The sequence below is a fragment of the Rhinolophus sinicus genome, chromosome 15 (assembly GCF_057876585.1).
Source record: "Rhinolophus sinicus isolate RSI-liver-muscle chromosome 15, RSI-T2T, whole genome shotgun sequence".
In the NCBI taxonomy this organism is placed as follows: Eukaryota; Metazoa; Chordata; class Mammalia; order Chiroptera; family Rhinolophidae; genus Rhinolophus; species Rhinolophus sinicus.
The window spans coordinates 67,738,021-67,763,071 of record NC_142515.1 but is presented as its reverse complement, the minus strand read 5'-3'; the positions used below and the strand labels follow the sequence as shown (position 1 = coordinate 67,763,071).

General features: G+C 34.7%; 1 protein-coding gene across 7 annotated transcripts in view; it reads right to left on the bottom strand.

Annotated features, from left to right (window-relative positions):
- ZNF33B (zinc finger protein 33B) overlaps positions 1 to 25,051 on the bottom strand; it is a 111,320-nt gene that overhangs the window by 73,118 nt on the left and 13,151 nt on the right. For 2 of the 7 annotated variants that reach the window (XM_088792153.1, XM_074337337.2), the window contains one exon: positions 116 to 5,563. The exons of 2 other annotated variants lie outside the window; for them this stretch is intronic. In XM_088792153.1, coding sequence (XP_088648279.1) covers positions 3,477 to 5,563 — 2,087 coding nt within the window. In that variant the 3' untranslated portion in view covers positions 116 to 3,476. Of the gene's footprint in view, positions 1 to 115; positions 5,564 to 5,656; positions 5,761 to 18,277; positions 18,469 to 25,051 lie in introns of those variants that run through there. 3 more of the 7 variants (XR_016018942.1, XR_016018941.1, XM_088792157.1) reach the window with 3 other exon arrangements.

Genomic DNA, 25,051 nt, shown 5'->3' with positions numbered 1-25,051 from the left:
TTAGTGGTTTTCAATATGACTTCTGAGAATGCATTTCCCCCTCATCATGGGAAAACTGCTACGGGATGATGTGAGTTTTCAATTTTATAAATATACAAGAAAGCACACTGCTATATGCTATATAAGGTTGTTTATTTACTATTTTATTTTTCAGTGTAGTTTTAGGGTTACAAAAAATTGACAAGATAGTACAGAGTTCCTATATATCCCTTTACCTCTAACCCCCTCCACAGTTTCCATTATTGCATTGGGTGGTACATTTGTTATAACTGATGAGCCAATACTGATACATCATTACTAAAGTCCACAGTTTACATCAGTGTTTACTCCATTTTACATTCTGAGTCCTGACAAATGAATGGCATGTAACCACCTCTGCAGTAACCTACAGAATAGCTTCACTGTCCTAAAAACACTCTGTAATCCACCTCCGCATCCCTCACACCCTCTCTCTAAGCCCTGGCAATCACTGATCTTTTAACTGTCCCATAGTTTTGCCTTTATCAGATGCATTATCGTTGGAATCATACAGTATAAACCTCTTCACATGGGCTTCTTTCATTTAGCAATATGCATCTAAGCTTCCTCCATGTCTTTTACTTCATAGCTCATTTCTTTTTTATCACCCACCCAAGCATCACTTCCTATAACCTTGCTATAATTGCTTACTAGTGTCAGGTTTTGTCATTGATTCTTTGAAATTTTCTATGTAGACAATTATGCTATCTGTGAACACAGACAGTTTTATCTCTTCCTTCCAAATCTGTGTACCTGTAATTTCCTTTACTTGTCTTCCTGCATTATCTAGGACTTCCAACGGATGTTGAAAAGGAGTGGTGAGAGAGTACCTCCTTGCCTTGCTCATTATCTTATTGGGACAGCATCTAGTTTCTTACCATTAAGCATAATGTTAGCTGTACGTTTTTTGTAGGTGTTCTTTACTATGTTAAGGAAGTCCCCTGTAGTCCTAGTTTTTTATCATGAATGGGTGTTAAGATTTTGTGAAATGCTTTACCCCACATCTATTAATATGATTATATGGCATTTCTTTTTTAGCTTGTTGATGTGTTACATTAATTATCGAATGTTGGACCAGCCTTGCATACCTGGAATAAATCCCACCTGGTCATGGTGTATTGGATTCAATTTACTAATATTTTGTTGATGATTTTTTTTTTTTTTTTTTTTTTTTGTTGATGATTTCTACTACGTCTATGTTCATGAGAGATATTGGTCTGTAGCTTTCTTTTAATGTCTTTGCCTGGTTTTGTTAATAGGGTGATGCTGGCCTCACAGAATGAATTAGGAAGTATTCCCTCTGCTTTTTCTTTCTGGAAGAGATTGTAGCAAATTGTTATCATTTCATCCTTAAACGTTTGGTAGAATTTACCAGTGAGCCCACCTGGGCCTGATAATGTCTGAGTTGGAAGATAAAGTATTGATTCAATTTGTTTAATAGATTGTCTGTCTATTCAGATTTATCCTTCTGTGAGTTTTGGCAGATTGTGTCTTTCAAGGAACCGGTCCATTTCATCTCGGTTATCAAATCTGTGGGCATAGAGCGGTCCACATAATCCTTTACAATCCTTTTGATGTCCAGCGGATTAGTAGTTAAGGAACCTCTTTTATTACTGATATTAGCAATTTGTGTCTTCTCTTTCTTAGTTAATCTGGCTATAAATTTATCAATTTTATTGACTTTTTCAAAGAGCCAGCTTTTGGTTTTATTGATTTTCTTGATTGGTTGTTCTCAATTGCACTGATTTTGACTTTAATCGTTATTTCTTTTGTTTTGCCTAATTTAGATTTAATTTGCTTTTCTTTCTCTAGTGTCCTAAAATGGAAGCTTAGACTGTGTAATCTAAGATCACTAGATTGTGTAATCTTAGATTACTTGTGTAACCTAATTATGTAACTTAATCATGTGATTGACTATACCACCTTTACACTGTCAACAAAAGTCCCGTTCTAGCTCTACTCTGGCCCTGCTCCAACCTCAACCCTCCTTTTCATACAGTCAAAAGACTCTAAGGGCCCAGACATCTCTCTGGGTGCATCAGACCACTCAATTTACAGTCTAACTTACACCTTTCAGTATCATCTAATCTGTCTGTGGCTTCTTTCCTGGGCCCTGTCATGGAGGTCAGCTACTTTTATGGATAAAATTTAGACTGAAGGCTAGAGTATTCACATACGTACACTCAAGGCACATCATGGCTTGGGATGAACCACGGGTAAGAAGAGAAAGGAGGCAATGAGAATAGGGCCTAGACCTCTTATGCACAGAATACTTTTTATTATTCTGTTATTTTTATTCACAAATTTTTAAGGGGTTGACATTAGCTTTGTTGTCCTCCTTTTAAACTGTTCCTCCAGGTTCTACACATGTGGGGGATGTTGCAGAACTACTACTACTATTACTACTAAACTAGAAATATTCCTATTTCCTAGTCACAATTATATTGTCCCATTATGCACATGAAACAGTTTATATAACATACCACATATACACACATAAGGCCTGTGAACTTAAGGGATGCTTCACGTATGTATTTAATGCTACGGCCTGATTATTCAATTTATCTCTGCTTTTAGAAAGCTTCATATTCAAATGGTTGCCAGGATTAGGGCTGCAGGAAGGGTATGATTATTAACACAAGGGAACTTCTCGTGGTAAAATCCTGATTTCTTTGTAAACCTGATGAAATACAAATTACAGATTCCTTTTTGATTGTGTAACCTAACTGTGCTGATGGTTATTCAAATCTACAAGTGATAAAATTTCATGTAATTACACCCACAAACAGAATGCATGTAAAATCTGCTGAAATCTGAATATGATCTGTGTCTAACGCAGTAGAAGGGTACCATCAATTTCTTGTACTTGAGAATATATTACAGTTAAGTTTGATATAATCACTAGAGGAAGCCTGGTGAAGGGCACATGAGAATACTATGCACTATCATTGCAACTTCTTGTGATTCTACTTCCTTGTTTTGCTATTCTTTTGCTGTTGTTTTAAAGCTTTACATTACACAATATACATCCATAAGTTACAATTTGTTACATTTCTTAAAGAAAATTATGGCATCAAAACCAAAACACAACTTTTGATGTTACATTATTTCTAAAGGAAATTTTGGAACTATGTTTCAAATAGATTTCTCTTCCGTATAAATTCTGACATAACCTATTTTGTATTTTTGCTGAAAACTTTTACAAAATCAAAAATATCTGTAAGGTTTTATACCAATATTAGTTACCTGACATTCAATGGAATGTTACTTCTTAACAAAACCGTCCAATATTTGTTGCAGATTATGGGTTTGCCCCATATCATTACTTTGGAGTAAAATAAGGCCAGTTTATGGATGGTTACTGAACATTCAGGATGTCAAGAGAGTTTGCTCCACTGTGTGAATTCTCTGACATGCAGTAGGTGCTGAATTTTGGCTCTACATTTCTAATATTCACTTCAATCACAAGATTTTTCTCCTGTGTGCGTTCTCTGATGTACAATGAGGTTTGACTTCTGAGAGAAGGTTTTTCTACATGTGTTACATTCATAGGGCTTCTCCCCTGTGTGTGATCTCTGATGTTTGGCAAGGTCTGATTTACGGTAAAAAATTTTCCCACATTCATTACACTGACAAGATTTCTCTCCTGTGTGAGCCCTATGATGCACTGTGAGGGAGGATTTGTGACTGAAGGATTTCCCACATTCAGTACATTCATAGGGTTTCTCCCCTGTATGTTTTCTCTGATGTAAAATAAGCCCCAACTTCACACAGAAAGACTTTCCACATTCATTACATTTATAGGGCTTTTCTTCTGTATGAGTTCTCTGGTGTACAATGAGAGCTGACTTATGACAGAAAGCCTTTCCACATTCACTACATTCATATGGTTTCTCCCCTATGTGAATTTTCTGGTGCTGAGTGAGTTGTGACTTCTGGCAGAAGGTTTTCCCGCATTCACTGCATTCATAAGGTTTCTCTCCTGTATGTGTTCTATTATGTTTAGTGAGGTATGATTTGTTGTAGAAAATTTTTCCACATTCCTGACATTCATAGGGTTTCTCCCCTGTATGTGTTCTATAATGTTGAGAAAGCGTGGACTTATGGCTGAAGAATTTTCCACATTCAGGACATGCAAAGGGTTTCTCCCCTGTGTGAGTTCGCTGATGTACTGTGAGGTCAGACTCCAAGCAGAAGGTTTTCCCACATTTGTAACATTCATAAGGTTTCAACCCTGTATGAATTATCTGATGTCTGGTAAGTACAGACTTGTGGTAGAAAGTTTTGCCACATGTATTACATTCATAGGGTTTATCCCCTATATGAGTTCTTCGATGTTGTGTAAGATGTGACTTTTGACAGAAAGATTTCCCACACTCAGAACATTCAAAGGGTTTCTCGCCTGTATGAATTCTCTGATGTACTGTAAGGTGTGAATTTATGCAGAAGCACTTCCCACATTCATTACATTCATAGGGTTTCAGTCCTGTGTGTGTTCTCTGATGTTTAGTGAGGTCTGACTTCTGGTAAAAAGTTTTCCCACATGCATTACATCGATAGGGTTTCTCCCCTGTATGTATTCTCTGGTGTAATGTGAGGGCTGACTTGTGGCTGAAGGCTTTCTCACATTCACTGCATTCATAGGGTTTCTCCCCTGTGTGTGATCTCTGATGTTTAGTGAGGTTTGACATCTCCCAATATGTTTTCCCACATTCACTACACTGGAAGTGTTTCTCTCCTGTATGTATCCTCTGATGTCGAGTGAGGTGTGACTTGTCCCAGAAAGCTTTCCCACATTCATTACATTCAAAGTGTTTCTCTCCTTTATGAGATTTCTGAAGTTGTGAGAAATATAACTTCCTCCTGATATTATTCTCACTTCCATTACATTCACAGTGTTTCATATGTGCCCCATGATGCTTCAAAAGGGTAGAATTCACACATAAGGATTTCCCACAAACACTAAATTCATAGTGATTTTCCTTTGAGGGAGTTATCTGATGGAACGAGAAGGAGGAGTTCTCACAGGATGTTGTCTCATATTCATTATATTCACATTCATTCCCTTCTGTGATCTCTCTCTTGTGTGTATTAAATATTGCCTTTTCAAGGAAGGCTTTTCGATCTATGTTATAATCAAAATTTTGCTCTAAAGTTTGAATCTTCTCATGTTGAATAGGATCCTCATTATGATCGCAAGTTTTCTCATTTTTTAAAAATTCACTTTTCTCTCTAATATGAGTTTTCTTATGTATAGTACTGAGTAGTAATTTTCCACAGACATTAAATTCATCAGTCTTTTTTTCTAAATAGCTTTTCTTACTGATAATCAATTCTGAAATATACTTGAAACTCATTCCACAGGAGTCACACTGACAGAGTATTTTTCTGGAAGGAAAAAATTTTGTCTCCAAATTAAATGGTTTTCCTATTACATTACCTCGTTCTTTAGTCAGCATTTTGTTATTCATGTATACAACTTCCCACACATGTTGAGACTGGTTTTTTTTGCTCCGCTGTTCCGTGTAATCAGTTTTCCAGACTTCTGGAAATAAGCAAAATTAATGTTACTATATAAGTATTAACACATTTCTTATGGAATATGACCTGTATACAAATGCCCCATGTTATAGCTGACCTGATAACTTTTCCAGTCTCCAGGGATGAAAACAATTGTAAGTATGTATTTTTTGTTCTATTTCTTGGGTTTCAGGTGAAGAAAGAAAAACAAAAACAAAAAGCCTAGCATAGTAGAAAAAGGGAGAGAAAACTGGCTATTAGAACACATACATTTGGTTTCTCATGTCTGAAGAATAATAACAACTGCTTAAATCTGAAATCTCCCCATGTATCCTCCAAAAAACTTATAAAAATCAATATAAGGAGAGCAATAAATTACCTATAGTAACCTATTACTTTAGCATAAGTAAGAGATATACAATACTAACTACAAATCACCATTAAGGAAATAAATATTAAAACATAGAAGCAACTGATATAGAGTCCATATCTATGGAAAAATTCAGCTCAAGACTGCAGGAACTACATGTAAAAGAAGAGACAGAGAACTCAGAAATGATTAAATACAAATAAAATTACTCCCAGAAAGGAAAAGTTCCACTGTGGGCAGGAAAATACTGAGATGATGTTTCAGTTCTCATAGATAAGCTCAGATGACTAGGAAATCCAAAAAAGGGTCTTTGTAGTAGATGGGTACTAAGGAGGTACGGGCTGCTCAAAGTGAAGAATAAAAGTGTAAAACCAACAAAATTATCTTAGAAAATAGTATTAAATTACAAGGAGTTTGTTATGGCCTGAACTGTGTCCCCTCCAAATTCAAATGTTGAAGTTCTAATCCCCAATGTGACAGTATTTGAAGACAGGGCCTTTAAGGAGGTAATTAAGGTCAAAAGAGATCGTAAGTGTGGAGCACTAATCCAAAAGGAATGGGGCCCTTATTAGAAGAGGAAAAGACACCAGAGCTTGCCTGCTCTCCATACGAGTACAGACAAATGGTCATGTGTAGACACAGAAAGAAGGAGCTGTCTGCAGGCCGAGAAGAAAAGCCTCACCAGAAACCAACCATACTGGCACCTTCATTTTGGACTTCTAGTCTCTAGCACTGTGTAAAGTAAACTGTGAGAAAATAAACTTCTGTTGTTTAAGCCAGCCAGTCTGCGGTATTTTGGTATAGCAGCCCAAGCAGACCAACAGTGAACCCAGAGAAAATAGATATGACTGAAATTTTAATGAATAACATAAAAAATGTGGGAAAGCACAAAAAACCAACAATAGACTTGAGAGAAGAAATTGGATCAGAAAGTTCTGGATAAAGAAAGTAGCCTGCAAAAAAAATTAAGTAAAAATCAAAAAATAAAACTGTATGTATGCAACATGTTAGATTCAAAGACTCAAATATATTGGACATAAGAATGGGAAAAGATACACAGTGGTAGAATTATTCAAAAGGCTGCAGTGCTATGTCAGTATCAGATGAAATAGATTTCAAAGCCAAGCATACTGATAGTGAAAGATTTTTTTCATATTGATAAATATAAATTTATGAAGAGGACTTAATCCTAAACTGCATATAATTTGATATTACCTTTCTTATTGATCTCACCTCACAATCTTTGACTTTTAAATGGGGTATTTAGATCATTTACATTTTTTGTGATTATCAATATGATTACATCTTTAATAAGTGTATGTGCAAGTCATATTACATGACTTTACATATAGTATAAGAATCTTACAATATTATACTTGCACTTCTCCTGCCCTTAAGGCTGTAACTGTCATATATTTTACTTAGATGTTACAAACCTCACAATACATTTGTTATTATTTTTGTTAAAGTAAATATTTTTTTTACAGACTTAAATGAAATGTCTTATATACACATCCATGTAGTCATCATTTCCTGTTCTTCATTCTTTGGGGTAAATGTAGATATTCATCTGATATCAAAACATTTCTTCTAAAGAACATGTGCTGGTAATAAAATCCTTCATCTTTTATGTATCTGAAAACGTCCTTATTTTTCTACTGTTTCTGACAGCTACTTTTGCTGAGTATAGATTTCTATGTCGATATTTTTGCTTTCCAAACTCTAAAATTAATGCTCCACTACATTCTCTCTTGCCTCATTTAAGGAGAAATCTGCTCTCATCTTTATGTTTCGTCACTGTCTGCTTTTAAGATTTCCTCTTTAACAGTGGTTTAGAGCTTTTTTTGGTGTAGTTTTCTTCATGCTTATTATGCTTGGGGTTTGTTGAGCATCTTGGATTGATGGGTTCTCACTACATTTGGAAGTTTTAATCATGAATTCTCCAAATATTGTTTTCTGTTCCCTGTTTCCTTTTGTTCAGGAATTCCAAAAATACATGTTAGGCTACTGTCGCGTCCAGCGCAACATGGGCAGTGAGGGTGCGAGAAAGGGCAGCTTTGAGATAAGTTTTTAAAAAAGAAAGAAACAGAGACTTAATGCAGTTAAATCTCAGAAGGCCTGGGGTTTCCAGTCATGAAAGACTGGAGCCCAGAATCAAGCCGACTGGTGGCTTTTATTGATAAGCATACAAGGGAGTGTTATTGTTTCTGACACAGTCTGTGAGACTCATCCATTATATTATAGAAACAACTCAAACCAATTATGTTGGTCTCCAAACAGCCAAAGCAAAAAGTCCTATGATGACTGAGGTGAGGTATGTGACTCCCTAAAGGACATATAGCACATGTCGAGACTGTTTTATAGAGCTGAGCAGAGAGAGCTTGATCTTATTACTCTAAAGACTTTTCTCATAATTAGGTGAGACAGGAAAAACCAGAGTCAGCAGTGGTTTTTCCCAGGCAGCGGGAAGGGGGAGGTAAGGACCCTTCCCAGATCTTTCTAAGGCAGCTCATCGGGGGTTTCCATGGGGTTACGCTTGGCTTGAATTGTCCCCCCCCACCATGGGGAATCTTACTCGTCATTGGCTGCAAACCCTCTTATGGAGACTAGATAGAGAGACATGAAGTGTAAAACATTGAGATAAGTAACGTCCCAAAAAGGCACAGTCTCACACTTTTCTTTCCACGAGGAAAGACATGGGGGGACAGTCTGCTAGGCTGCTGTGTGACAACAGGCCTACATGAAGTTATCCTGGAGCTCACAGGTGCTCTTTCATTTTTTTCTGAAACCCTGTAACTCTCTGCTTCATTTTGTATGGCTTCCACTATTATGTGTTCCATTTCATTAATCTTTTCTTCTGCAATGTCTAATCTTCCATTAATTCCTAGCCTAAATTATTTTTCATCTCAAACATTGTAGTTTTCATTTCTAGAAATTCAATTTCAATCTTTTTTATACTGAATATTCATTTGGGTTGTTGTTGCATCTTCCACATTTCCATTTAAATTTTAAAACACATGGAATTCCATTATACTAACTTTTAATTAATCTGTTGGCTAATTCTAACATCTAGGTCAATTCTGAGTCCATTCTGATTTATTCATTAGTCTCCTCAACAAGGCACAGGTTTTCTCACTTGTCTGTATATCTGATAATTTTTCAATAGACGGAAGCATTTGTAAATTTTACTTTATTAGATGCTGGGTAGTTTTGGATTCCTATAAGTAATTTTGTGCTCTGTTCTACAATGCATTAAGTCACTTGGAAACAGTTTGATACTCTTGGGTCTTTTATGACTTGTTAGGCAAATTTGGTGCAGTATTCAGTCATAAGGTGCATTATTCCTCACGACTGAGGCAAAACTTTTCTGAGTATACTACTCAATACTCTGTGAATGATGAGTTTTCCACTCTGGCTGGGGGGAACATTCCTTTTGCAGGCCCTGTATGAGTGCTGTCCACTGTTCCCTCTAATTATTTTCCAAAGTTCTTTAATTTCCTCACATACATGAGCTGATCAACACTCTGCTCAGTACTCAAAGAGGACCAATATAGCTCTCCAGACTTTTGTCTCTGTGCAGTTATCTCCTATCTGGTCCTCCTGTCCTGTGAACTATAAGCAGCCTTATTCTCTCTGGACTGCCAAGTCCATATCCTCAATTCAGTTGAGAGTAGACGGCTTTACCAGGGTTCACTGCTTTGGTCAGGCTATTATTACAGGTCTCAAGTGTTGTGTTTTCTGGCTCTAAGAAATTTCTGTCCTTTATTGGCTGATGACTAGTCTTGAAATTCATTGTTTCATATATTTTTTTCTGATGGCTTTAGTTGTTTTAGACACAAGGGTAAATCCAGTCCCTTATTATTCCATCTTGGCCGGGTGTGGAAGGTTATTTTTTAATAGAAACTAAAGTGTAATTTTATGTTTAAATCTAATAATAAAAAAGTGAGGCTTATATTTTGTATGTCTTTGCTCTGTACCTTTTATTTTATAAAGGTATTTGTTGATATTTTTAAAATATTTAAGACAATGACATGTTAAATATTTTTAAACAAAAATACCATGTTCCTCATCACAGTTTGAGATATAAAACTGTATCTCAAAGGAATAAGGCATAAAAGTAGATCAAAGGGAATGTATACTCATATGTTCAACTATATAAGATAATAGTTTTCTAAAGTGGTTTGGCCACAGCATTGTATCAAAATATCCATTTTTTGCATTGTAAACAATATTTGGTTTTGTTATATTCCTTAATTCTCTTCATTTAAATAGGTATATGGTAGTTTTTAACTCTAGTCTTATTATGTATTTCTTTATTACCAATGAAGCTTTGTACCTCTGCCTTTTCACCATTTTTAAAACTTGAGCTGTATTTTTTGTATTAATTTATAAGAGACCAATATTTATCACATTTTTTTAGTATTTACTAAGAGGAAAGCATTGTTCTAGAAAGTAGAGATACAGCAGTAAAGAAACCAGGCAAAATCCCTGCTTTCATGGTGCTTACATTCCAAGGGAGACAGTAACAATAAGTGTAAGAACTATGCTTCATACTTTAAGTTCAACTTAGAAAACTCTCCTATCTTTTGCCAGTGATTTGCCGTACTGGATCTATCCAGAGATCAAGTTCCCATGTATAGAAAGGTCATCTTCTAGGCTTTCCTTGAACCAAACCAAGAGACCTAATTACCACAGGCTTACTATATATCTCAATCATTTTCTGGATTCTAACTATTAAGGGGTAATGTCACTTCTCGAAAACAAAAATGAACACAACAAACAATCCCGTATAAATTCTAATTACATTTACTTAGATCTATATGTGAAATTAGGTAGGCATTTATGATATTGGCCCTTCCAATGAATCAGTAAGATACATCTATTCATAGATATAAAACTTTAAGTTTTTCAGTGAAGTTTTATATTTTCTATAGAAAGGTACTGTTTATATCAACCTATCAGAAACATTCAGAGAGAAATACACACATTTCTTACTAATCATAAAGCACAATTATCACTTTGAGAGAAATAGAACACTGTTCCAGCTCCCAGTTCTAGGGCAATGATGTAGAGCTTTTACCTAGAAAATTATCAAGAAAACTCACTTCGTAAGTGTATGGGTAAGTTCAAGGCCACCCTTGGAACCAATGGCATTTCAGTGACAAGGAATTAAGAAGAGGCTAGTAATTCCATGAAAGCAAAAAGCTAAACCACAGACCCACTAAAAGTACACCAGAAGGAACAATGGAAAGAGACAAATAAAAAGAGTTATCCCAAGCTATTAGATTTGTCCCTATCTACCAGAACATTCATAAAAATATACACACAGACACAGATTTTCTACAGTAATAATTTCTTTACATTATGTGTTCTAGGAAATGATTTCTAAAATAGCAGCATGAAGGGCAACCTTACAGACTATCCTCTGAACATGGCTTAAATTTAACTGAACCAATCTATAGAGCAAATATATGGCCAAGATATTGTTGAAAACAATAAAGCAACCAGTCAACAATTTGTAGAGGTCAAAAGCAGGGTGTGATAGCAATAGAAGCAGACAAGTTAACACAGAATCAGAGAAAGAGATTGTATTAGTCAGGTTCTCCAGAGGAACAGAACCAATTAGTTAGATAGATTGATTTTATATATGTATATGTGTGTGTGTGTGTGTGTGTGGAGAGAGACAGACAGACAGACAGACAGAGACAAAGACAAAGAGAGGCAGAGAGAGTGAGACTGTTTTATTAAAGAAATTGGCTTATATAGTTATGGAGGCCAAGAAGCCCCACAGTCTGCCATCTGTAAGTTGGAGAACCAGGAAAGCCAGTTGTATTACATAGTTCAGTCTAAGTCAAAAGGTCTGAGAACTAGGGGGTTGCTGTCCTAAGTCCCAAAGTCCCAAGCCCAAGGACCAAGAGCTCCAATGTTTGAGAGCAGGATAAAATGGATGTCCCAGTTCAAGAAGAAAGAGAGAATTTGCCCTCTTTCACCGTTTTGTTTTATTGTGGCCCTAATGGATTGAATGATGCCCACCCACACTGATGAGGGTAAATCTCTTTACTCAGTCTACTGAATCAAGTGCTAGTATCTTTCAGAAACATCCTAAGACACATTGAGAAATAATGTTTTACCAGTTATCTAGGCATCACTTAGGCCAGTCAAGGTAACACATAAAATTAACCATTACATAGACATTCAAAGAGCACCCTGTTAATATCATTGTCATTCTAGGGACTGTGTGCATGCCTAAGGCAGAACTCTGACAGTAACATCACAGATAACACACTTGTGGGGGGAAAATGACTTCATTCAAATAGTGCATCCAAGTCACTAAACCAATAAATAAGCAAGCAAAACTAACAATCAGTGCTGGCAAGAAAGAAGAGTCCAGAGTAGGTAGAAAATATTATCTAAAGTATCCATTTTCAACAAAAAATTACAAGACATACAAAGAAACAAGAAATTTTTACATATACAGGAAAAACAGCAGGCAATAAAAACTGCCCTTGGGAGGGTCCAGACATTGGACTTAGCAGGCCTCAAAAAAGCTACTATAAATATGTACAAAAGGAAACCATGCTTAAGGAAGTAAAGGGAGTATGATAGTCTCATCACACAGAGAATATCAATAAAGAGAAAAGAAAAATTAAAATTCTAGATTTGAAAATTAAAATAACTGCAATGGAAATTCATTAGAAGGGCTCAGGAGCAGAATGAAGTTTATAGAATGATTTACCAAACTGAAGATAGATCAATACACATCATGCCACCTAAAGAACAGAGAGAAATAATAATGCAGAAAATTGAACAAAGCCTCAAACAAATGGACATCATTAAATGCACCAACATATTAATAATGGGGGTACCAAAGGAGAGGAGAAAGAGCAAGGAGTATAAAAATAGTCAAAAAATGATGGTGAAAATCTCGTAAATAAGATGAAAGACATAATCTGCAAATTCAAGAAGATAAATAAATTCCAAATGAGATAAACCCAGAGATCTACACCAAGATGCATCACAGTAAAACTATTAAAAAACAAAGAGGAAACTTCTTAAGCATGAAGAGAAATATAAGTCTCATATACAAGAGAACTCCAACTCCAGTAAGATTAACACCTGACTTACCATCAGAAACAATAGAGTCCAGGGGGTAAGATAATATACTCTGTGGGGAAAACAAAAATTGTCAACCAAGATATCAGAACTATTTTTCCAAAACTAAAGGTGAAATAAATCCATACATTAAAAAACTAAAAGAAACCAAAAAACCCAAAACTCCACTACTACGAGACCAACCTTAAAGGAAATAAAAGAAATTCTTCAGACTGAAAGCAAGATTGCACAAAATGTGAAAATCCAAACACATGCTGTCTACAAAAGGCACTTTTGATTCAAAGACACAAATAGGCTGAAAATTTTTAAAATAGAAAAAGATACATCATATACTCAGCATCCATAAGAAATGTGGAATGATTTTACTACTCTAAGCCAAAATACACTTTACACACACACACACACACACACACACACACACACACACACTACTTGATATAAAGAGGGATATTTTGTCCAGTACAAATACAAAAATCATAGGGAATGCTATGAACAACTATTAGGTAATTGAGGAAATGGAAAATTTACTAGAACAAAAAAAACTACAGAAATTGAGTTGAGAAAGAATAGAAAAATCTGAAAATAAACCTGTTAACAAGCAAAAACAATGAACTAGTTTTAAAACTTCCCATTAAAAAAGCCCAGGTCCAGATGGCTTCATTGATTAATTTTACCAAGTATTTTTAAAAGAATTAATACCAATTATTTAGAAACTCCCCCCACCAAAAGAACACTTCCCAGCTCATTTTATAAGTCCAATATTATCCAGGTACCCAAATCAGACATGAGAAAAGAAAACTGAAGATCAATCTCTAAGAAAACTAAGATAAACATTATATGACTGTACACCGCAAATCCTCAAAAACATACTAGCAAACTTTATTCAATAATGTATAAAAATATTATACTCCATGACCAAGTGGAATTTATCCCAATAATATAAGTTTAGTTTAACATTTGAAAATCAATTAATAGTTCATATGAGTAGAAAAAGGACAATACAATAACCATCTCAATACATGCAGAAAAATTATTTAACAAAATCTAACACCCTTATTTACAAAAAATATCAAAAAACTAGAAATAGAAGTAAACTCCATCAATCTGATAAAAGGCATCTATAAAAAGCCCATCGCAAACAACATGGTAAATAGTGAAAGATGGAATATTTTTCCCCTAAGATCACAAACAGGAAAGAATGTCCTCTAATCACTTATACAGGAAATACTAGCCAAAAAAAGAAAAATTCAAATTGAAAAACAGTTAAACTACTTGCAGTTGACATGATCTTACATACAAGGAACTTAAAGAATCCACTCAAACACTATTAAAACTAAAAAAGAGTTCAACAAGATTACAGGGTACAGGAACAATACACAAAAATTAACTATATTTCCAAATACTAACAATGAACAATAAACTAATTTAAGAAATTAATTCCACTTACAATAGCAGCAGAAGAATAAAATAGTTATGAGTAACTTTAACCACGTAATTTCAGATCTTATAGTCTGAAAACTACAGAACAATGCTGAAAGAAATTAAAGATGACCTAAATAAATGGAAACATCCAGCACATGCTCAGGAATCAGAAGACTTTATTGTTAACATGGCAATAATTGCCAAATTGATATAAAAATTCAACACGATCCGTAACTAAATCCCAGCTGCCTTTTTTGCAGAAACGAACAAGCTGGTCCAAATATTCATGTGAAAATTCAAGAAACTGAAAATGCTCAAAACAACCTTGAAAAAGAGGTAGAAGTTGGAAAACTGAGACTTCTCAATTTCAAAATCTGCTACAAAGCTGCAGTAATCAAGACAATGTGGTACTGGTATAAGTACAAATGTATGGATCTACAGAATGGAATTGAGAGTCCAGAAATAAATACTAATAAATATGTTCAGTTCATTTTCAATAAGGATGCCAAGATGATTCAATGGTGAAAAAAATAGCTTTTCAACAAATGGTGCAGAGGCAACTGATATCTACATGGTAACAATAAAAAACCTCTTCCTCACACCATAGACAAAAATGGGTCATAGACCTAAATGTCAGAGCTATTTACTTTAAAAAATACATAGGGGTAAATTTCCATGTCCTTGGGATAGACACCACCCCTTTAGATACAATACCAAAAACAAAATAAACTGTGCTTCGTGAAACAAAAAAAGAACTCTCTTACTGCAGAGTACAAAGCCAAGATAGAGAAATAATAAGCCACAAATGAGAGAAAACATCTGCAAATTATATACCTAATTAGGGATTGGTATATAGAATATTTAAAGAACTCTTACAACTCAACAGTAAAGACATAACTAAAACAGTGACAAAACAATTGTTTTTTTTATGTTAAGCTTGTATCCTGCAACCTTGCTATATTTATTATTAGTTCCAGAAATTTCCACTTCTTTAGGATTTTCTAAACAATCATGCCACTGTGAAAAAGTAGTTTAATTTCTTCCTTTGCTATCTGTGTATCTTTTATTTTCCTATCTTACTGCATTACTTAGGATTTCAGGTAAGATCTTAAAAGAGTAGTGAAACAAGGCATCCTTGCCTTGCTCCTGATATTAAGGAGAAAGCATCCAGTTTCTCGCTATTAAGTATGTTAACCAAATGTAGGGTTTTTTTTTTAAATAAATATTTTTTATCAAGTTGAGAAAGTCCTCCTCTATTCCTAGTTTGCTGAGGTGTTTTTTTTTTTTTTTTTTAAATCATGAAAGGGTATTGGATTTTGTCAAATGCTTCTTCTACATAATTGCTATGATCATATTTTTCTCTCTATACTATAGCCTATTGATGGGGTAGATTATATCAATTAATTTTTGAATTTAAACCAGCCTCATATGCCTGTAATGAATCCTAATTGATCTTGATATATAATTCTTTTTATACAGTATTGGATTCTATTTGGGTTTTTGCATTTATGTTCATGAGAGATATTGGTTTATAGTTTTTATTTCTTATGTCACCTCCGCTTTTGAGATTAGGGAAATAATGGCCTTAAAGAAAGAATATGAAAGATTCTCTCTAAACACAGAACATCCTAAGGAATCTATAAGAAAGCTACTATAACTAATATACAAGTTCAGAAAAATTGCAGGGTACAAAATCAGTACTCCCAAATCAGTTGTGTTTCTATACGCCTGCAATGAACAATCTGAAAGGAAATGAAGAAAGCAATACTATGTATAATAGTATTTTATTTAGTCTATAGCAGATGACACTGACTGAGTTTTCTCTGTTAAGCCATACCTGGAATATATCCCACTTGGTCATGGCGTATAATTCTTTTTATACATGGCTGATTTCTATTTGATAGTATTTTGTTAATGATTTTTGCTAAATCATTTATGGGCGATATAGACCTGTAGTTTTATTATTTTTTGTACTATCTTTCTATGATCTTGGTATCAGAATAATAACCTTGTTAAGAAGCGTTCCCTCCCCTTCTATTTTTTGGAAGACATTTTGTAAAATCATTGTTAATTCTTTAAATGTTGGTAGAAGTCTCCAGTGATGACATTCTAGATTTCTTTCTTTTCTATTTTGTGCTTTTTATTTAAAATTTAATTTCTTTACTTCAAATTATCTATGCCTCTTCTATGACAATCTATGGGCCATTGACATTAGCTATATCATCTTGATTGAGGTTTGGTAGTTTGGGGTTTCTGAAGAATTGACCCATTTTTTCCTAAATTGTCAAATTATGAGCCTAACTGTTCAAAGCATTTTGCTTATCCTATTCATGGATGCAGGAGTTATATCCTGTTTCTTTTCTGATATTAGTGATTTGTCTTACCTTTTATTTTTGTCCATATTGCTAGAGGTTTATGAATTTTATTGATTTTTGTCAAAGAATCAGATTTGTGTTTCACTAATTTTCTCTATTCTTTTCCTATTTTCAACCTCATTGATTTCTCCTTATAATTTTCTTCCTTCTACTTGCTGTGGATTTACTTTGCTCTTTTCTAGCTTCTTGAGGTAGAAAGTTAATTATGGATTTGAGACCTTTTTATCTTATCTAATGTTAACATTAAGTATTATAAATTTCCCTATTAGATTTAGCTGTCTCCCACATATATTAATATGGTGTTCTCATTTTCATTGAGTTCAATGCATTTCTTTAAAATTTTGAGCCTTCTTCGTTGATCCATGCATTATTTATAACTATCCTGTTTATTTTGCCTTTGTTACTGATTTATAGTTTCACTTCATTATGGTCAGAGAACATTCAGTATTATTTCAATTCTCTTAAATTTACTGAGGGCACGTTTTATGTTTCGGAATGTTCCATGAGCACTTAAAAATGTGTATCCTGCTGCTTCTGTGTAATGTTCATAAATGTTGCTTCAATCCTGTTCATTGATGGTGCTGTTCAGTTTTTCTGTATCTACTGCTGATTTAATGTTTAGTAGTTTTACCAATTGTTGAGAATGAAGTGGTGAATTCTCCAAATATAACTGAGGATTTACTTCCCCTTTCAGTTCAATCAGTTTTCTTTTGTCTACTTTGAGTTTCTGTTGTTTGGTGGAGTCACATTTTAGATTACTGTATTTCTGTTGAAATATTCCTCTTTTTGTCTAATTATTTTCTTTGCTCTAGAGATTACTTTATCTGATCTTAATGGGGCTATTCTTGCCTTTGTGTTGACTGATGTTTGCATGGTGTATCTTTTTCTATTCTTTTATCAACCAATGTTACATTTGAAGTGAGACTCTTGTAAGTAACATATTTTTGAAACATGTTTTTGGTTTTATCCATTCTGCCAATCTGTATTTTAATTGGTGTACTTAGATCATTTACACTTAGGATAAACATTCTTATGCTAGGCTCAATTAAGTCTGGCTATTAATTGTTTTCTCAGTTTCTCATTCAACTGTTCGTCATTTCTTATTTTCCTATTGGTTACATGAACAGATCCATTTATTTACACTGTTTCTAAGTGTATCATTTTGTAGTTTTTAATGGTTCTTCTAGATAATAAAGTGCCATGTGTGTAACTTATCACAGACTTCTAGTACCAACATTTAACCACTCAAGCAAAATGTAAAACTTTAATTCCACTTAAATCCTCCCTACTTAAAAATATAATTGCGTTCAGTATTTCCTCTACATACATAGGATTAAATCACATATAAACTTTGCTCCAATCATCAAATATGATTTCGGAAACTCATGAGAAGGGAACTCCATTATATGAGGTCTGACAATTAAGTTCAAGAATTCATTGTAGAAAAAGTACCACATACCTCACTGCTGAAAATCACTACAGTCACCTTCGAAGTACTCCCATTGGGAAGGTATACACCGATGCCAGCGCCTAGTTCACCCTTCAAAGCAATTTCAAAACTTTTCCTGGAATGTCCATCAGAGCTGTTGTCATATTAACCTTGATGTCCTGAATGTCATCAAAATGTCTTCCTTTCAATATTTCCTTTATCTTCAGGGGAAGAAAGAAGACACTAAGGGCCAGACCAGGTGAGTAGGGAGGGTGTTCCGATAGTCATTTGTTTACTGGCTAAAACCTCCCTCACAGACAGTGCCATGTGAGCTGGTACATTGTCGTGATGCAGGAGCTCCTTCAGGACCATTTTTGCACACACCTTTCTCATGCCAAGATTTTCAGTTAAGATTTTCCTGTTTCTCTATCGATGTTTACTTGGTCTGCCATGATTCTCACATTCAGCTGACGATTTTGATGCATAATTCCACAAAGTTTTGCAATGTTTTCATCAGTTACTGGCCGCCCTGACCTCTCTTCATCAGTGACTCTTTCTCTCCCCTCAGAAAAAGGTTTAATCCATTTGTACACTGCCGTTTTCTTCATGGCATTAACCCCATAAACTTGGACTAACATGTCCCTGATTTCACTTCAACTTCTGCCAAGTTTAGCAAGAAACTGAATGTTCATTACTCTAATTCAAGCTCAAATATTCTCGCCAGGGCACACAAAAACACTCAACAATAATGAACGCCACTCAGCAAAACAGAGCCACACATCGACACAAACACAGCTGTGAGACACCAATATACCTAGGTTATGAAACCTTACCGAGCTGTTTGTACAGTGCTGCCAACGTGAGTGCATGGTGGCAAGTTCGCGAACTTAACTGTCAGATCTCATATTTAGTCCTGTTTTTGCCACTTTCAATGTTCTTTCTTTTCTGAAGTTCTAAGCTTTCTTGTATTATTTCCTATTAGAAAATTTCCTCTAGCCATTTTTTAAAGATAGGTTTGCTACTAATATTTTCTCTTAGTTTTTCCTTTGTATAACACTATCTTTAGTTTTCCTTCTTTACTGAATATATTTTCACAGGAAAAAGAATTTTTGATAGTTCTTTTCTTTCAGTAGTTGAAAAAATGTGCTATTTCCTCCTAGCCTGTATGGTCTGAGGTAAATCCACTGTCATTCCCAAAGGTAATGTTTCTTTCTAATGGCTACTTTCAAGATTTTTTTAGTGTTCTCAGAAATTTAATTATGATGTGCCTTTAACATGGATATCTTTGGATTTATCTTCTTTGGAGTTCTCTCTGATTCCTGAGTGAGTAGATTTATGTCTTTTGCCAAATTTGAGAAGTTCTCAACCTTTATTTCTTTAAATACTTTAAGCACCACTCTCCCATCTCTTCTGTTACTCTGTGATATAAATGTTAGTTCTTTTGTTACTGCCCCACTTTCTAAATAGTGAGATAATCCAACGTCTTCTCATTACCTCCCTGCCTTCCAATATTGTCTAACTGATCATAATCATTCATAAGGAAAACTACAACAGTCCCCTAATGAGCTCTCTATGCCCTATACTCTTCCTTATATTTTCTCAATAGAGGTAAAAAAGATCTTATACAAATATAAATCAGATGTTACTCATTTGCCAAAAATCCACCAATAAATTAAGAATAAAATCAAATTCTTTAATAAGGCTTATGATACACTCATCTTTTGGATCATAGCTGCCTGACATCATCTCCTGCTTCTCCTCCTGTCAATCTGAAAAACACTAAGTACATTCCTGCCCATGGGCTTAATAGTTGCTATTACCCCTCCTGAAAACAGGCAGAATCCTCATAGTTCTTGCAATTATTTCATTCAAATTTTTGCTCTAATGGTGATCTCTTGAAGGTTTTCCCTGACTACTCTTTTTAAAGTAGCACACACAATCAATTTAACCCTGCTTTAATTTCTTGATAGTTTTTAACTATCACATGACGTTTAATCTACATAAGTATCTGTTTGTTTAGTGCTTTTTTAAAATTATATTTGACATATAACATTGTGTAAATTTATGGTACATATGTTAAATTAAAACATTTATATATTATGATTGCCATTATACAAATAATTAGCACCTCTATCTCATTACACAATTATCATTTCTTTTTAGTGGTTGGAATAATTAAGTTCTAGTCTCTTAGCAAGTTTAATGATTATACTATCCTTGTCTATATTCACTATATATATTGATAGATAGAGACACAGATCTCTAGGGCTTATTTACTACTCATTGCAAGTTCACACCCTTAAACAACTGCCCTGTCCCTACACACACTGTCACCTGCTAACCACCATTTTGCTGTTTTTACAAGTTTGGCTTTTTCAGATTCCACATATAAGTGCTGCCATATAGTACTTGTCTTTCTCATCAGCCTAGGAGTCAATCCCACCTACTGACAAGCCAAAAGCAATTAAAACTGAACTGTAACAGGACAACATACACAACACAAGGATCACCTTTGGAGATACACACAGGGAAATGGTACAAGTCAAGTATAAAGGTCACATACTACATAAGATAACCCAGCAAAAACCGAGAACCCTAGGGGATCCACTTAATACGTCGAAGCAAACACAGAGAGTCAGCCAGAATGGGGAAACAAAGAAACAGGTCCTAAATAGCAGAAGAAACCTCCAGAATTGGGACAAAATGAAATAGGTTCTGAACTTATCAGACAGAGTTCAGAACACTGATGATAAGAATGTTTAATGTTAGTGACGACATAAAAAAGGATAGAAAGCATAATGAACAACCAGTTAGAACTAAAGAACACAATAACTGAAATAAAGAACTCACTTAAAGGAATTACCAACAGGTTAGATGAAGCAGAGGATCGAATCAGCAACTTAGAAGACAAGTTAGCAGAGATCACCCAACAGAACAACAAAAAGAAAAAAGAATAAAAAACAGTGAAGATGGTTTAAGAGACCTCTGGGATAACATCAAGGGCAACAACATGTGCACCAGAGGAATACCACAAGGTGAAGAGAGGAAGCAAGGGATCGAGAACATATTTGAAGTAATAATGTCCAAAAACTTCCCTAACCTGATGAAGGAAACCAACATACAAGCCCAGGAAATGCCGAGACTTCAAACCAGAATAACCTCAAACAGGTCCACACCAAGACACATTATAGTTAAAATGGCAAAGGTTAAAGATAAAGAGAGAATCCTAAAAGCAGCAAGAGAAAGACAGCAGGTTACATACATACAAGGGAACTCCCATAAGGCTATCAAATGACTTTTCTACAGAAACTTTGCAGGCTAGCAGGGAGTGGCAGGAGGTACTCAAATTGATGAAAACCAAAGGCCTATAACCTAGATTGCTTTATCCAGCAAGGCTATCATTTAAAATTGAAGACAGATAAAGAGCTTCCCAGAAAAGAATAAGCTAAAGGAATTTATAACCACCAGCCAGCATTGCAGGAAATATTAAAAGGGCTTCTGTAAGCAGAAGAAAGACGAAAACAATCCAACTACAAATAAAAAAATGGCAATAACTATGTACCTATCAATAATCACTTTAAATGTAAATGGATTAAATGCTCCAATCAAGAGACATAGGGTGGCTGAATGGATAAGAAAGCAAGACCCTTGTATATGCTGTATACAAGAGACTCACCTCAGATCAAAAGACACACACAGGCTGAAAGTCAAGGGTTGGAGTAAGATATTTCACGCAAATGGCAATGAGAAAAACGCTGGAGTTGCAATACTTGTATCTGACAAAATAGACTTTAAAATGAAGAATATTTTAAAAGACAAAGAAGGGCACTATATTATAATAAAGGGATCAATCTGACAAGAGGACATAACCCTAGTAAACATCTATGCACCCAACATAGGAGCACCTAAATATATAAAACAGATATTGACTGACATAAAGACAGAGATCAACAGTAACACTATCATAGTAGGGGACTTCAACACACCTCTGACAACAAGGGACAGGTCTTCCAGACAGAAAATGAATATGGAAACAACAGCCTTAAATGACACATTGGACCACTTGGATTTAATCGATATTTTCAGAGTAATCAATATTCCCCAAAGCTGCAGAATACACGTTCTTCTCAAGCGCACATGGAACAGTCTCCAAGATAGACCATATGTTAGGCCACAAAACAAGTCTTGATAAATTTAAGAAAATTGAAATCATACCAGTTGTCTTCTCTGACCACAGTGCTATGAAATTAGACATCAACTACAGGAAAGAAACTGGAAGACACACAAACACATGGAGGCTGAATAACATGTTACTAAATAATGAATGGGTCAACCATGAGATCAAGGAAGAAATCAAAAGATATCACAAGACAAGCGAAAGCAGTCCTAAGAGGGAAATTCATAGCAATGCAGGCCTACCTAAAGAAATGACAAAAATCACTAATCAACAGTTCACCTTTACACTTAAGAGATCTGGAAAAATAATAGCAAAATAAGCCCAAAGGGAGTGTAAGGAAGGAGATAATAAAGATCAGAGTGGAAATAAATGAAATAGAGACCAAAAAAACAATACAAAAGATCAATGAATCCAAGAACTTTTTTTTATTTTATTAGTTTCAGGTGCACAAGACAAAGTAAAACTTAGACGTTTATCATTTATATCCCTCACACTGTGTGAACCCCCCTCCCCCCATCCACTATCCCTCTGTACGATCCCCAAATTAATTTTCAAAACCCCCATGACCATCTTGTGGTTACCGACTATTTTTCAAAACCTCTCACCTTCCCCTTATCAAGAACTCTTTTTTACACAAGATAAACAAAATCGCAAACTCATCAAAAAAAAAAAGAGAGACAGGACCCAAATTAATAAAATCAGAAATGAAAGAGGAGAAGTGACAATAGACACCACAGAAATAAAAAATTTTTAAGAAATTACTATGAGCAACTATATGCCAACAAATTAGACAATCTGGAAGAAATGGACAATTTTCTAGAAGCATACAACCTTCAAGGCTAACTAAAGAAGAAATGGAAAACCTGAATAGACTGATTACCACCAGGGAAATTGAATCAGTAATCAACAAGTTTCCAACAAATAAAAGTGTGGACCAGATAGCTTTACAGGTAAATTTTACAAAACATTCAAAAAAGAATTATCACCTATTTTCCTCAAACTATTCCAAAAAAATCCAGAAGGAGGGAAGGCTCCAAACAGTTTTTATGTTGCCACTATCACCCTGATCCCAAATTCAGACAAAGACATTACAAAAAAAAGGAAAACTACAGGCCGATATCCCTAATGAACATAGATGCAAAAATCCTCAACAAAATATTAGCGAACAGAATTCAGCAATACATTAAAAAGATCATACACCATGATCAAGTGGGATTCATTCCTGGTATGCAAGGGTAGTTCAACATCTGCAAATCAATTAATGTGATACACCACATTAACAAAATGAAAAATAAAAATCATATGACCATATCAATAGATGCAGAAAAAGCATTTGACAAAATCCAGTAGCCATTTATGATAAAAACCCTTAAGAAAGTGGGAATAGAGGGATCATATCTCAACATAATAAAGGCCATCTATGATAAACCCACAGCTAACATCATACTCAATGGGGAAAAGCTAAACCATTCCCCTTAAGATCAGGAACAAGGCAAGGTTGCCCACTTTCTCCACTTCTATTCAAAATAGTACTGGAAGTTCTAGCCACAGCAATCAGACAAGAAAAAGAAATAAAAGGCATCCAAATCGGTAAGGAGCAAGTAAAATTGTCATTATATGCAGATGACATGATACTATATAGAGAGAACCCTAAAGACTCCACCAAGAAACTATTAGAGCTGATAGATGAATTTAGTAAAGTAGCAGGATACAAAATTAATATTCAGAAATCAGTTGCATTTGTATATACCAATAATAAAACATCAGAAGGAGAAATTTTTAAAAACTCCCATTTACAATTGATTCAAAGACTATAAAATACCTGAGGATAAATTTAACCAAAGAAGTAAAAGATCTGTACTCAGAAAATTATAAGACACTGAAGAAAGAAATGAAAGAAGATACAAATATTGGAAACACATAATGGCATGGCTCATGGATAGGAAGAATTAATATAGTTAAAATGTCCATACTGCCTAAGGCAATATACAGATTCAACACAATTCCTATCAAACTACCAACGACATTTTTCACAGAAATAGAACATATAATCCTAAAATTTATATGGAACCATAAAAGACCCCGGATAGCCTTGGCAATCTTGAGAAATAAGAACACACTGGGATGTATAACAATACCTGACATCAAATTATACTACAAGGCTACAGTAATCAAAACAGCATGGTACTGGCATAAAAACAGACACATACATCAATGGAACAGAACAGAGAGTCCAGAAATAAATCTATGCCTATATGGCCATTTAATCTATGAGAATGGAAGCAAGAATTTACAGTGGTGTATGTAGACAGTCTATTCCAAAAATGGTGCTGGGAAACCTGGACAGATACATGCAAAAAAATGAAGCTGGACCACCTCCTTACACCATATACAAGAATAAATTCAAAATGGCTTAAAGACTTAAATGTAAGATCTGAAACCATAAAACTCCTAGAAGAAAATATAGGAAGAAAGTACAGACATTACCTGGAGTAAGATTTTTACTGATATATACCCTCGGGCAAGGGAAGTAAGAAAAAAAATAAAACTGTGGGATTACATCAAACTAAAAAGTTTTTTTCACAGTAAAGGAAACCATCAATAAAACAAAAATGGATCCTACTGAA